The sequence below is a fragment of the Sinocyclocheilus rhinocerous genome, unplaced genomic scaffold (assembly GCF_001515625.1).
Source record: "Sinocyclocheilus rhinocerous isolate Xijiao unplaced genomic scaffold, SAMN03320098_v1.1 scaffold2764, whole genome shotgun sequence".
Lineage (NCBI taxonomy): Eukaryota > Metazoa > Chordata > Actinopteri > Cypriniformes > Cyprinidae > Sinocyclocheilus > Sinocyclocheilus rhinocerous.
In genome coordinates, this window is record NW_015650694.1 from 149,362 (window position 1) to 162,495 (window position 13,134).

A 13,134-nucleotide genomic window follows, 5' to 3' on the forward strand; every position below is an offset into this window, starting at 1 on the left:
ACACACACACACTCTCTCTCTCTCTCACACACACACACACACACACACACACGTGCGTGGATCTGCAGCTCTACTCGTCCTGATGGAGTCTCCTCTCCACCGAGCGCAGCAGCAGTTGTGAGTATTGCTCCAGTAATGCGAGCGTCTCCTTTCCCTCCTCCATCCTCAGGGCTCCAGACGATCCAGACACTGAATCCAGCTCCGATCGCACGAGCAGCAGCGCGTCTGACATCAGCTGATGCATCTGCTGCTGCTCCGCACTGCGCTCGGCATCATGGGAGATCAGCTGAAACACCACACAGAGATATAGTAATGACTCGGTGTCATCGGTGAGCATGCTGCAGAAGTGACAGACTTACAGAGCTGAAGTTCACTAGTCACTCACCGTCCTGTAGAGCCGCGTCGCTGTCCTCACACTGCTGCACAGATCAGCTGCGGCCCGCCTGCAGAGCTCCAGCCCGACCGACGCGTCTGTGAACATCACCATCAGATCAATGACAGAGTCCATCAGAACGTCACCAATACAGACTTATGAGACGCATTTGAAGCTGCTATAAAATGTGCTCAGCAATGGATGCTCTGCAGTGAATGGGTGCCGTCAGAATGAGAGTCCAAACAGCTGATAAAAACACAAGTAATCCACAGCACTCCAGTCCATCAGTTAACATCTGGAGAAGACAAAAGCTGAAACAAATCCAGCATTAAGACGTTTTTAACTAAAATACCATAGAGTCTATAATCCATAATAACTCTTCCCGAAGTGAGAAAGTGTTCTGGTGTGAATCAGGAGAGAAATCTGCACAGATCAAGCAGCGTTTAAACAGCTCTAAACAAATATGTGGCTGGATTTTGATGTGAGAGACAACAGCAGATACACTTTTTCACTGGAGGAAGAGTTATTATGGATTATGGACTCATATTTTAGTTAAAAACGTCTTAATTCTGGATTTGTTTCAGCTTTTGTCTTCTCCAGATGTTAACTGATGGACTGGAGTGCTGTGGATTACTTGTGGATTATTGTGATGTTTTTATCAGCTGTTTGGACTCTCGTTCTGACGGCACCCATTCACTTGCAGTGAGACAGTGATGCAATGCTACATTTCTACAAATCTGATGAAGAAACTATGTTTTAAAAACACAACGTCCATAGTGTTTTTCTGATATTCCAAAAGAGGAAAAAATATCGAGAGATTGTATATGTTGGTCAAAAAAGAAAAAGATGTCAAATTTACCATCACACTGCAGTGTTAACTAGCTTAATGTTATTCAATACCAAGGTAAGAAAACAAAGTAGTGTGTTATAAATGTACATTACATTTTTAAAAATGAAAATATATATTTTTTAAAACGTTGCTTAATTTATGATGTTAGTAACTGTGGAGAAGCGTCGTCAGTCTGTGAAAGACGGACCGCACGACATCAGCTGCTAAACGTCTAGATATCAGAACCATCACACAGCAGGAGAAACAAAACCAGCGGTAACGAATGACTGAGAGAATATGAACACAGCGTGAACTCACCCGAAACACACAGACGGCTGGAGGAGAGCGAGAAGAAGGGAGAGAAACAGAGAGGAAGAAGCATGACGGAGGAAGAGCGTCGCCGAGGCAAACCTTGATCATCAGGAGCATCAGACGCCACAGAGAAAGCCTTCACCTCCGCTCGAGGCGTGTGAGACAGCGTCTGCTGGGGGTCTGTGCTGGAGGAGGAGGAGGAGGAGGATGAAGAAGCGCTCGGGTCAGAGAGAAGGTTCTGCGATGAAGCCGATCTGCTCAGGCGCTGACACACGCGGGGTCTGACGGTGTTTGTGAGGAGGGACGGCGCGGGGAGCACCAGACTCTCGCAGGAGCTGCTGCCCACATGCAGGCTGTCACCGATGGACGCAGAGCGGCTGGTTTTGGCCATGGAGCTGGTGGTGGGGCTCATGTAGGAGCGGAGGACACGGCTCTGGGTCGGACTGTCCCACGGCTGAGGGGAGGACGGCTGATGAGGGGCGACCTTCTCCAGACTGAGCTTAGGCAGGACGGGACGCGCCGCTCGCCGCAGACGGGACGGAGACAGGGACCTTCCTGCTGGGAAAAATAAATACATTAATACATTAAAGGAGACATATTATGCCCCTTTTTACAATATGTAATATAAGTCTCTGGTGTCCCCAGAATGTGTCTGCTGTGCTCGTCTGTGCAGCCAAACACAGAACAGTTAGCATGTTTTGCTGTTAAGGCTGCATGATGAATAATAATATCCACATAAAATCATTATCACAATATGGCTTGTGATTATCAAAGCGCAGGTGGTCTTTAAATAAATATACATGCTGAATATGAGACTGAAACACCGGATCATGAGCTGCAAGCGTGCCTCGCTTTACTCTGAAACTTGCAGTACATTGATTTAATTAATTATTTGCGGCCAAAATAAAATTGTTTTACATTTGACAATCAAGAATATTTTTTATAATTATTTATTAAATGCTAAATTACATTTTACTTTAATTTTTATTTTATTTTATAGTATTATAGTATTAGTACAAATTATTTTGTAATATTTCTATTCAATAATACTCTTATTTTAATATATACACACACAATAAAGACAAATCTTATTTTCTAAAAAAAAATTATACAAATTAAGTGACCTGATGCTTAAACAAATGTCTGCCAGTAGGGTCAGAAAAATAAAAATTTCCCTTTAAACAGTTTATTTTTCTTACCACATATTTTTTCTTGTCATAAGCATAAAGTCACTTCATTTTCATATATTTTTCAGAAAACAAGACTTATGTCATTTTGCATCTCCAGTAAATGTGTCTTGATTTTTAGATTTGTTGTCCTGGAAAATATATTCATTTTTTGCAGTGCAGAAAAACAAAATGTCACAATGTCAGATTTTGACAATATTGTGCATTTAAAGCCTTAAATAAACCTTTTTTTAAAAAGAATGCAAAACTCTGGTAAAATGATCCCATGTGACTCGTGCCGTACATTCAGAGTGTTCTGGAGGCGGCGAAAAATAAGCCAAAAATTTAATTTATTATTTCGCAAAAATCTTGACCTAATGATGAACGCTCTTTAAAACGATCTGAATCAGTGTGATGTATTCCAGAGCCTTTGCTGATCAGCCCTCATCAGATCAGACACTCACGGTCGGCGCTCAGACTGTGTGCTGAAGCAGACTTCTGGAGTCCAGCTGAGGTCCTGCTGACGCGGCTCAGGTACGGGTGGCTCCTCTGCGCTGGACGATAGGGCTCTCCTGCGTCCTCCATCAGGGGCCTGACGCCGCTCACCGTGGGCTTCACTGCCGCACTGGATCTGCTAGAGGACTTCTGGCTGTGCAAACCTTCAGCTCTCATCTGAGACCCTGAGAACAAATCAAAGACTCAAAAGTGTTACATTCATGCATTCAGCAGATGCTTTTATCCAAAGTGACTTACAAAAGAAGAAGAAAAACTAGAGCGAGTTTACCTGCATCGTTGCCATCCGTCAGCGTCTCAGAGCTTCTCCTCCAGACGTCTTGATGCGGAACGCTCTCAGAATCACAGATCGGCCGTGTGCTACCGTCACAGGATTCCTCATCAGAGCCCAGCGCCTCCACATCTGAGAGAAAAACAGCTCATGATTCTTCATCGGAGCGGTTACTGGTGGATTCATGCATTTGGTGACTTATGCATTCCCTGGAAACTGATTAGAGCCCGACTGATATATCGTTTTGCCGATTTTATCGGCCGATATGAGCCTGTCGCAGATATATCGTATCGGCGAATATGCCACCGTTATGAAAAATTTTTTTCAGAACATAAAACGCAGATAAAATGCTTGTAAATGGTGTAATTACGTAGTTTGTCCAGCAGAGCGCGCTCCATTGTTTGCTACTGGCGACCTGGATGAAACGCTTTAAAGCTTAAGTGCATGAAATACCATTGAAACTTTGAACGGCCATATCTCCGTAACAGCGATTCCTTCAGCTCGAGGAACCCTCGAATTTGGTGGAGATCCGCCGCTGCGTTTGCGAGATATATATATATATATATATATTTATATTGTATATTTTCTATAATTATTTAGTAAATATTATTTTTCTATTTTACAGTACTATAGAAATATTACATATTACTTAATATTTGTATTAATACTCAAAATTACAATTATTTCATAGTCATATTGAATGAGTCATGAACATGAAAACTCAAGTTGTTTTGATTCTTGTAAAGCGAAAACCCAAGTGTGAAAAAAAAAAAAAAAAGTTACGTTTTTCATTAAAGGATCATTCACACTCAAAAAAAGTCTTCAGAGTAAAAAAGTAATTTTTCAGGTTTTTAATTCTGCTGAATTAAAACATGTATTTTTAAATTTTAGCTATCTCCAATCCCCCGTGTGTGTGAGGTTTTACCGTGGTGTCGGTGGTCTGGACTGGATCCTCCGCTGCCGTAGCCCATGGAGGCTCCGCTGACGGGACTCTGGGCTTCTTCTGCTCTCTCCTCGTGTTCGGCGGTCTCAGACAGAGCCTGTATCTGGTAGGACGGTCCAGGCAGGCTGCTGGTGCTGGGACAGTGATCCGGGTACAGAACCACACCCTCAGGTTCAGGAGCGCCGACGGGAACCAGCCATCGAGGACGCCGGAGAGTCCAATCCTGAACAACACAGAGAACCACACGAATGAAGCCTGGAGGACTAGAGACGCAACTAAATACCAGCACCGAAAATATTCAGCTGAACATTAATAACCGATTCAGATGTGTGGTGACAGATGGCTGATCATCTCTTCCTCTTTACTACTAGTTACAGCAGCAAATAAACATGAATGAACATCAAAAGAAACACTGAAATCAATCATGAATCATGGAATCCATCAATCAGTGATTCAACCGCAGAAAGATGTCAATAAAACAACTTGCGATCAATAATGTCATGTAACATCGAAAGTCAGCTGAAAAAAATAACTCTAGAGAGGAGCATTTTGATCAATGCCCTGCAGCACAAAAGCAGTGTTAAGTCGCTGGGGTATATTTGTAGCAATAGCCAACAATACATTGTATGGGTCAAAATTATACATTTCTCTTTTATGCCAAAAATACGTAATTCCGTTACATGTAACTAGTTACTCCCCAACACTGCATATATGCACTATATTACATTTTCATGATATTTTACTGAACCTGTTCTTCAGTATTTAATGTTTATTTGAATAAATCTATCATAAAGTATTATTATAACAACAAAATGGAGTGCAACATAATTATATCAATAAAATATCTGCAGTTCAAATGCTTATTAAGTGAAATGAAATGGGCTGAAGTAATAGTGACCTGCAGGCTGGAGGTGCTGCATCGATCAGCGCAGCTTCTGCTCTGGCCTGGAGCTTCAGAAAGTGAATCGAGCTGCCGCAGCTCCAGCATGGACTTCACCATGAGCTCCAGCGATCCCACACGACAGGACCAGCGCCTGCGAGGACGGCACGCCACCGCAGACGCACTCGAGTCTACAGACGCCTCCTACAGACATCGACGTCAAACGCTGGTGTCATGTGGCTTCAGGTTGCATCACACATTTCGGTTGTCACTTTCACAAACCTTGTATTTTTCCTGTATGTCAGTGATTCCCAAACGTTTTCATAAAACAAACCCATTTGATCTGAAAGTCGCCATGAGATTTTAAAGTAATATTTCAATAATTTACCAACACATTCATGGTTCTCTGATGGCAGTAAATGATCACATGACATGCAGCTAAACAAATATTTGTTTCTTTTTTTTTAGTAAATGTTTTATTTTTAAATTATTTAAATTTACCATTTTTATGAATTATGATGATTATGAAGCACAGTTTGGTAAACCCTGGATGAAATGTTCAGTTTTGAGCCTAAACCAGGCTTTATTTCTCAAGTTCAATGAGAACAAACAAACCTAATATGTGACCCTGGATCACAAAACCAGTCTTAAGTGTAAATTTTTCAACATTTTCAAACTGAATAAATATGCTTTCCATTGATGTATGGTTTGTTAGGATAGGACAATATTTGAAAATCTGGAATCTGAGGGTGCAAAAAAATCTAAATATTGAGAAAATCATCTTTAAAGTTGTTCAAATGAAGTGCTTAGCAATGCATATTACTAATCAAACATTAAGTTCTGATATATTTACGGTAGGAAATTTACAAAATATCTTCATGGAACATGATCTTTACTTAATATCCTAATGATTTTTGGCATAAAAGAAAAATCTATAATTTTGACCCATACAATGTATTGTTGGCTATTGCTACAAATATACCCCAGCGACTTAACACTGCTTTTGTGCTGCAGGGTCACATATGGCTCAATCATTCATGAAAACACATTTCAGATCGTGCAGCTTTACAGCAAGCTGCTAAAGACTGACTCCAGTGTGAGATACAGACCTTCACTGGATTCCAGTGCGTTTCATCAGATGCACCTTTATAAGAGAGAAGACGACAGGATCAGACACGTTATTCCACATCACATTAACCTCTGTAAGCGTTGAGATACACGTGTGTGTGTGTGTGTGTGTGTTCTGGTATATATGGTTTATGAGGACACAAATGTGTGTAATGACATGGATATTACAATATTAACATGGTTTATGAGGTTTACATTTCCTGTGTCCCTGTAAACCAAATGGCTTGAAAACATAGTAAACGGTGTTTTTGAGAATGTAAAAATGCCTGTAGTTTTGTGTGAGGGGCAGGTTTAGGGTAAGAGGATAGAAAATACAGTTTGTCCAGTAGAAAAACCATTACGCCTATGGAGAGTCCCCGTAAACCACATATACCAATATGAGTGTCTGTGTGTGTGTGTAGCATTGATACAAAAAAAAAAATTATTTAAAAACCTGAAATCTATAATAGTATATTTAGTTTTCATTTTAATTTTGGTTAAAGTTTCAGTAATTTTATTTTGTGTTTTTCTCATTTTTATTAGCTTTTTAATGCATGTATAGTTTTACATTTCATTTCCGTTTTAATTAATTGTTTGGTTTTTTTTGTACATCAAGTTAAACTAAGTTTTGTAAGTCAGTTTAATATAATTGATAAAAACGGAAATTGTATTATAATTTTAATTAGTACTTGGAATTATGTTTTAACTTTTATATTCTCCGGTTTCTTTAAAAAAAATTTAAGTATGTCTATATAGTTTTAATTTATTTTTTATTTCAGTTTTAGTTATTTTAGTACATCAAGTTGAAGTAAATGAAAATGAGCAATGTTGCATTGGAAACTAGCTGAAGTAACATTTAAGTTATTATTTATTTTATTACAAGTAACATTTTTAATGGTTTCTGTTTTATTTTCCTATAAAAATTCTGGTTTGTATCTACTGAACCATATTTTGGGGGGCAAATTTGTATCCAGAAGTCAGCTAGATCTGAACTGTCTTTGTGTGCATCCTCATTTATATATTATATTCCAAAAAAAAAAAACTGAACATGTGGAAAGTTTTGTGTTACTGTTAGGTTATAGTATTCATATATACCAATATGAGTGTCTGTGTGTGTGTGTAGCATTGATACAAAAAAAAAAATTATTTAAAACCTGAAATCTATAATAGTATATTTAGTTTTCATTTTAATTTTGGTTAAAGTTTCAGTAATTTTATTTTGTGTTTTTCTCATTTTTATTAGCTTTTTAATGCATGTATAGTTTTACATTTCATTTCCGTTTTAATTAATTGTTTGGTTTTTTTTGTACATCAAGTTAAACTAAGTTTTGTAAGTCAGTTTAATATAATTGATAAAAACGGAAATTGTATTATAATTTTAATTAGTACTTGGAATTATGTTTTAACTTTTATATTCTCCGGTTTCTTTAAAAAAAATTTAAGTATGTCTATATAGTTTTAATTTATTTTTTATTTCAGTTTTAGTTATTTTAGTACATCAAGTTGAAGTAAATGAAAATGAGCAATGTTGCATTGGAAACTAGCTGAAGTAACATTTAAGTTATTATTTATTTTATTACAAGTAACATTTTTAATGGTTTCTGTTTTATTTTCCTATAAAAATTCTGGTTTGTATCTACTGAACCATATTTTGGGGGGCAAATTTGTATCCAGAAGTCAGCTAGATCTGAACTGTCTTTGTGTGCATCCTCATTTATATATTATATTCCAAAAAAAAAAAAACTGAACATGTGGAAAGTTTTGTGTTACTGTTAGGTTATAGTATTCATATGTAGCTGTATATAAAACAACAGAAGTCCTTATTTAGAGTAAAGGTGTGTGTGTTCTGACCCGTCTCTTCAGCTGTCTTCATGTCTTCATCATCATCTTCCTCTTCCTCTCGTTCGCTCTCAGATGAGCAGGTCATGATGGATGTGGATCTGTGCAGTGTGAATCCAGTCACAGAAGAACGTCTGAAACAGACACAAACTCATTTATAATCAAACTAAACAGGCTTTAATCAGTCAAATGCACATGATGCGGATGTCAAACTCTCCTGTACCTGAAGGGATTGTTCCTGACGCTCGATGCCCTGTCACGGCGTCTGATCGCAGACAGTCTCTCTCTCATACTGATAGTGAGTTCAGGAGCGAGCTGCCACACAAAGATACAGCTGAAACACAACAGATGCGGTCAGTGAGATTCACAGCATGACAGGAGCTGAACAGAAGAACAGCTGGAGTCAAACCTGTCAGCTGAAGACGAGAGCAGACGCCTGCAGTCACTGCTGAACCTCAGAGCCGTGATGTTCTCTGCCAACAGGAACAACACAGTCACAATCATGGCCCGAATCACCATAAATCACAGTCACCACCATCATCATCAGTCACAATCACTACCATCATCACAGTCACAATCACCACAATCAGTCACAACTACCATCAGTCGCCATCACCACCATCACAGTCACAATTTGTTCTATACAGTATTTAATGTAATTACATCAGAAGTAACTGTAATTAAATTACAGAAAAAACTAAGAGTAAACCCTTATATTTCTGTATTGCTTTATTGCATTTAAATGTTCAGTTATTTTTGTTATAAGAAAAAAGTTATTAAACCTGTTATACTGTATTATGACAGCACTTTTTTAAAACTAAATTTAAATATCGTGATAATACCGTGATAATCGTATACCGTGATAAAAGCATTAGCAATTAATCGCAACATGAAAAATTGATACCGGCATATCCCTACATCACAGTCACAATCACCATCATCAGCCACAATGACCATCATCAGTCACAATCACTACCATCATCACAGTCACAATCACCACCATCAGTCACAATTACCATCATCAGCCACAATGACCACCATCAGTCACAATCACCATGTCACAATCACCACCATCACAGTCACAATTACCATCATCAGTCACAATCACCACCATCACAGTAGACTTGTGCCGGTATTCGGTAATGCGTTTTCTGTATTGCTTTATTGCATTTAAATGTTCAGTTATTTTTGTTATAAGAAAAAAGTTATTAAACCTGTTATACTGTATTATGACAGCACTTTTTAAAAACAATCCCAATATCGTGATAATACCGCATACCGTGATAAAAGCATTAGCAATTAATCGCAACATGAAAAATTGATACCGGCATATCCCTACATATCAGCCACAATGACCATCATCAGTCACAATCACCACCATCATCATCATCACACACACTGAGGAAGACAGAAGAAGCACCATGTTACCCGAGTGTCCAAACACAGTGGCCAGACTCTCTCCGGTCTGGAAGTCGATCAGATTGATGTTCTTATCAGAGCAGCTGGAGGCCACAAACAGACCCGACGGATCAATCTGAACCTGCAGAAACCACAAACTTCACTTCACTGACAAAACACAAACCGTAGAACCAGACAGATTCATGACTGAATGAAGTGATTCACTGCTGGCTTTCAATAAATTATTATTTTTTTTAAATAGGTGCAACATGATGAGAAAAAAAACTGAGAAAGGGCTGTGGCGTGGCGATCCCACAAAGTTTACCAAAACCACACTACCCATAATGCACTTTTGATTTTGGCCCCGCCCATTAGTCTGTCTGTGGGCAGTGGAAGTTTGATCAGTAGTTTTAACACAGAGAAAGAGTTCACAGCAGGGTTATCATAGTTGACTAAAACTAAACCATAAAAAATGCTACTTGAAATAAATGTTAAATGAAATAAAATATACAAAAAACTTTAACTTATGAAATTGAAAGGGACATGTAGCCAAGTATGGTGTTCCATACTTGGAATTTGTGCTCTGCATTTTACCCATCAAAGTGCACACACACAGCAGTGAGTAGTGAACACACACACACACCGTGAACAGACAACATTTCTCTTTTTCCATGTAGTTTAACTTGATGTCCCAAAATAATTAACACTGAAATAACAATGAATAAACTATGTTAGACATATTTAAAAACAACAAAAACCAATAAAAATGACAATCACAACAAAATTACTAAATTTTTTACTAAAATTAACATGAAAGCGGAAAATATACAAATAAAATCTAATTCAAAATATTAACAAAAACTATAATAGTATCTCAATGATACTAAAATAACACTGATTCATATTGTCCATTTATATATACTACCCAGTTATAATTTGTTACATGTATATAATGATTTTCTTGACATTTAAAGCATTTTACACATTTTTTAAACAAACTTCAATGAAAATGAGAAATGTTGCCTCTGAAACTAGCTGAAAAAGTTTTTAATATATACTTTTTATTTTAGTTAATGTTCATTTTATTTCAAGTAATGAAAACGTTAATGTTTTTAGTTTTAGTTAACGATAATATCCCTGATACTACCAACATTGTAACGATACAAAGCTGGTTGAAAATCTGTGAACTTACTCTTTAAGTCTCATTCACACCAAAAACAATAATGTTGACAATAACTTTAACCATAAAATTTTAAAGGGGTCATGAACGGAGTAATCAAAATTCCCTTGATCTTTTGACATTTAAGAGGTCATTGTACCATAAAAACATCCTGTAAGTTTCAGAAATCAAAACATTCTTGTTAGTCTAAAAACAGATTATACTGAAGCCAATCTGCCAAAACGACAGTTTGTGGAATGTGCCTCTTTATGGCGTAATAGTGTGGCTAAACCCCGCCTCCACAGAAGATGATCAAAGCCTGCTTCGACGTCACCACCTGTTTAGCCCCGCCCACCGATTCTACAGAGCCGCCTGTTTAGCCCCACCCACCGATTCTACAGAGCCGCCTGTTTAGCCCCGCCCACCGATTCTACAGCGCCGCCTGTTTAGCCCCACCCACTGATTCTACAAAACTGCCTGTTTAGCTCCACCCACCGATTCTACAGATGCGGTGAATCTGGCCAATCGTGAAATGGCTGTGTCGTCATCAACGCTCCTGCAGTCGCTCTGAAAAAGCTGCGCCAGCTGAGTCAGCCGGCTGCTCTCGAAACGCTCTCGCGGTACTTTGATGCCACACGTGACAGTGACGTGGCGTTGGCGCCGGTTCAAGTCAGACAAAATTTCTAACCGGCATGCACTGCTTCAAGTCAGCCGCCGATCGGTTTGCGCGGCGCCGCATGAAGTCGAACGCACCTAATCATACACAGCTGTTAGCCAATCACAGCAGTGGGCGTTTACTTCAGAGTCTACAATCCGCCACGCCTACTCAAACAGAGCTTTTTTTCAGAGATGTTTTTTGATGAAAAAAATCTTGATAACATTATAAGTGGACCTCAGAGAACAGTACAAAATAAAAATAAAAAGGCAGTTCACGTTTAATAATCACTAAGAGAATAGTAAGTGCACACAACTATAACGATAACAACACAGAAGAAAAATATCCTTGGAATCACTTTCAGAAAGAAACATTAAAATCCAATCAGAATCCATCTTATTTTAAAGAGCTTGTGTATTTAAAACTGCAGCAAGTGCTTATAATAAACAGACTGATGTGTGGACGCTGATATAGTTATCATTATAGTTATTGTTCTTTGTGTGAACGGCTTCTACACGTCGGGTGTTTGTTTGAATCACGGTGAGCGCTGGTTGAGCTGTGTGTCAGTGATCGGACCTTCAGCAAACTGCCGTCTTCAGTCTGAGAGCCGCTGAAGGATCTCTTCTGTTTGCCGCTGCTGATGTTGATCACTCTAGAGAACCACAGACACACACCAACATCATCAAACCATCTCAACTCAAGCCATCACAGTCTCAAACCAACACCCGTATCTCCTCACCGGATGCTGCGGTCCTGACTGCCCACGGCAGCGTACTTGCAGGTGGGATCCACATCCATGTCATTAGGAGTCGCTTTACGAACCACATGATGAGTCCGCTTGAATTCAGCTCCTCGGACCGTCTAAACAAACCAGGGTTAGTACCATTAACTAAAGCCATGAAAAGAGTTTTGTTACATGAACACACACGCACTCAGTTTAACAGAGCATCAGAGAAACTCTGGATTCGATCGGAGGTTCTGGTGGTTTTTCTCGGGACTCACCCTGTGAGCGGTGTGGATGTAAATGCTCTTATCCGCTCCACAGCTGATGATCCGCAGCGTCCCGTCACCAGCGGCTGATCCAAACATCATGGACAATCACAAGATCACAGAGATCAACACCCACCGCACGTCTGCTTGTGTATATTATATCATAATAACAGGGAACAATGAGCTCTGACCAGCGAAGCGGACAGACGTGATGGAGGACGAGTGCTCGTCCAGAGTCTGCAGCAGACCGTAGTCTTCCTCAGTGTCCAGTACATGGATCAGACGATCTCGACTCGCAGTGGCCAGCAGATTCACACCTGTCCAACACACATTCACTGTCACAGTCACGGTCTCACACACACACACACACACACACACTCACACACACCTGACGGAGGTTTGGAGTATTCCAGACATAAGATCTCAGAGTCATGGACCTCAGCCTTCACCAGCTCCTTCATACACGTCAGATCATGAATCCTGTCACCACATCATCATCATCATCATCAGAAACCTCTCAAACACTGGAACACTTACTCATCAAAACATTTCAACTTATAATATAAGATACTTAGAATATATATATATATATATAAAAAATCATACATAAAAATAAATACAAATAAAATATAATAAATACATTTATAAAATAATAAGAAATATGAAAAAATATAAGTAAAAATACATAAATAAATTAAA

At 39.0% G+C, this 13,134-nt stretch overlaps 1 protein-coding gene across 3 annotated transcripts in view; it reads right to left on the minus strand.

Annotated features, from left to right (window-relative positions):
* Positions 1-6: 6 nt before the first annotated feature.
* The window catches only part of LOC107712205 (mitogen-activated protein kinase-binding protein 1-like), a 28,209-nt gene continuing 15,081 nt past the window's right edge, over positions 7-13,134 (minus strand). Inside the window, exons 12-28 of one of the 3 annotated variants that reach the window (XM_016517365.1) lie at positions 12,824-12,915; positions 12,627-12,752; positions 12,448-12,521; positions 12,185-12,306; positions 12,022-12,097; positions 9,662-9,773; positions 8,643-8,706; positions 8,457-8,567; positions 8,246-8,367; positions 6,397-6,431; positions 5,306-5,491; positions 4,390-4,630; positions 3,465-3,596; positions 3,145-3,360; positions 1,614-2,069; positions 386-471; positions 7-286 (exon numbers count right to left, since the gene is read on the minus strand). In XM_016517365.1, coding sequence (XP_016372851.1) covers positions 71-286; positions 386-471; positions 1,614-2,069; positions 3,145-3,360; positions 3,465-3,596; positions 4,390-4,630; positions 5,306-5,491; positions 6,397-6,431; positions 8,246-8,367; positions 8,457-8,567; positions 8,643-8,706; positions 9,662-9,773; positions 12,022-12,097; positions 12,185-12,306; positions 12,448-12,521; positions 12,627-12,752; positions 12,824-12,915 — 2,467 coding nt within the window. In that variant the 3' untranslated portion in view covers positions 7-70. Of the gene's footprint in view, positions 287-385; positions 472-1,520; positions 2,070-3,144; positions 3,361-3,464; positions 3,597-4,389; positions 4,631-5,305; positions 5,492-6,396; positions 6,432-8,245; positions 8,368-8,456; positions 8,568-8,642; positions 8,707-9,661; positions 9,774-12,021; positions 12,098-12,184; positions 12,307-12,447; positions 12,522-12,626; positions 12,753-12,823; positions 12,916-13,134 lie in introns of all 3 variants that reach the window. The other 2 variants (XM_016517364.1, XM_016517366.1) reach the window with 2 other exon arrangements.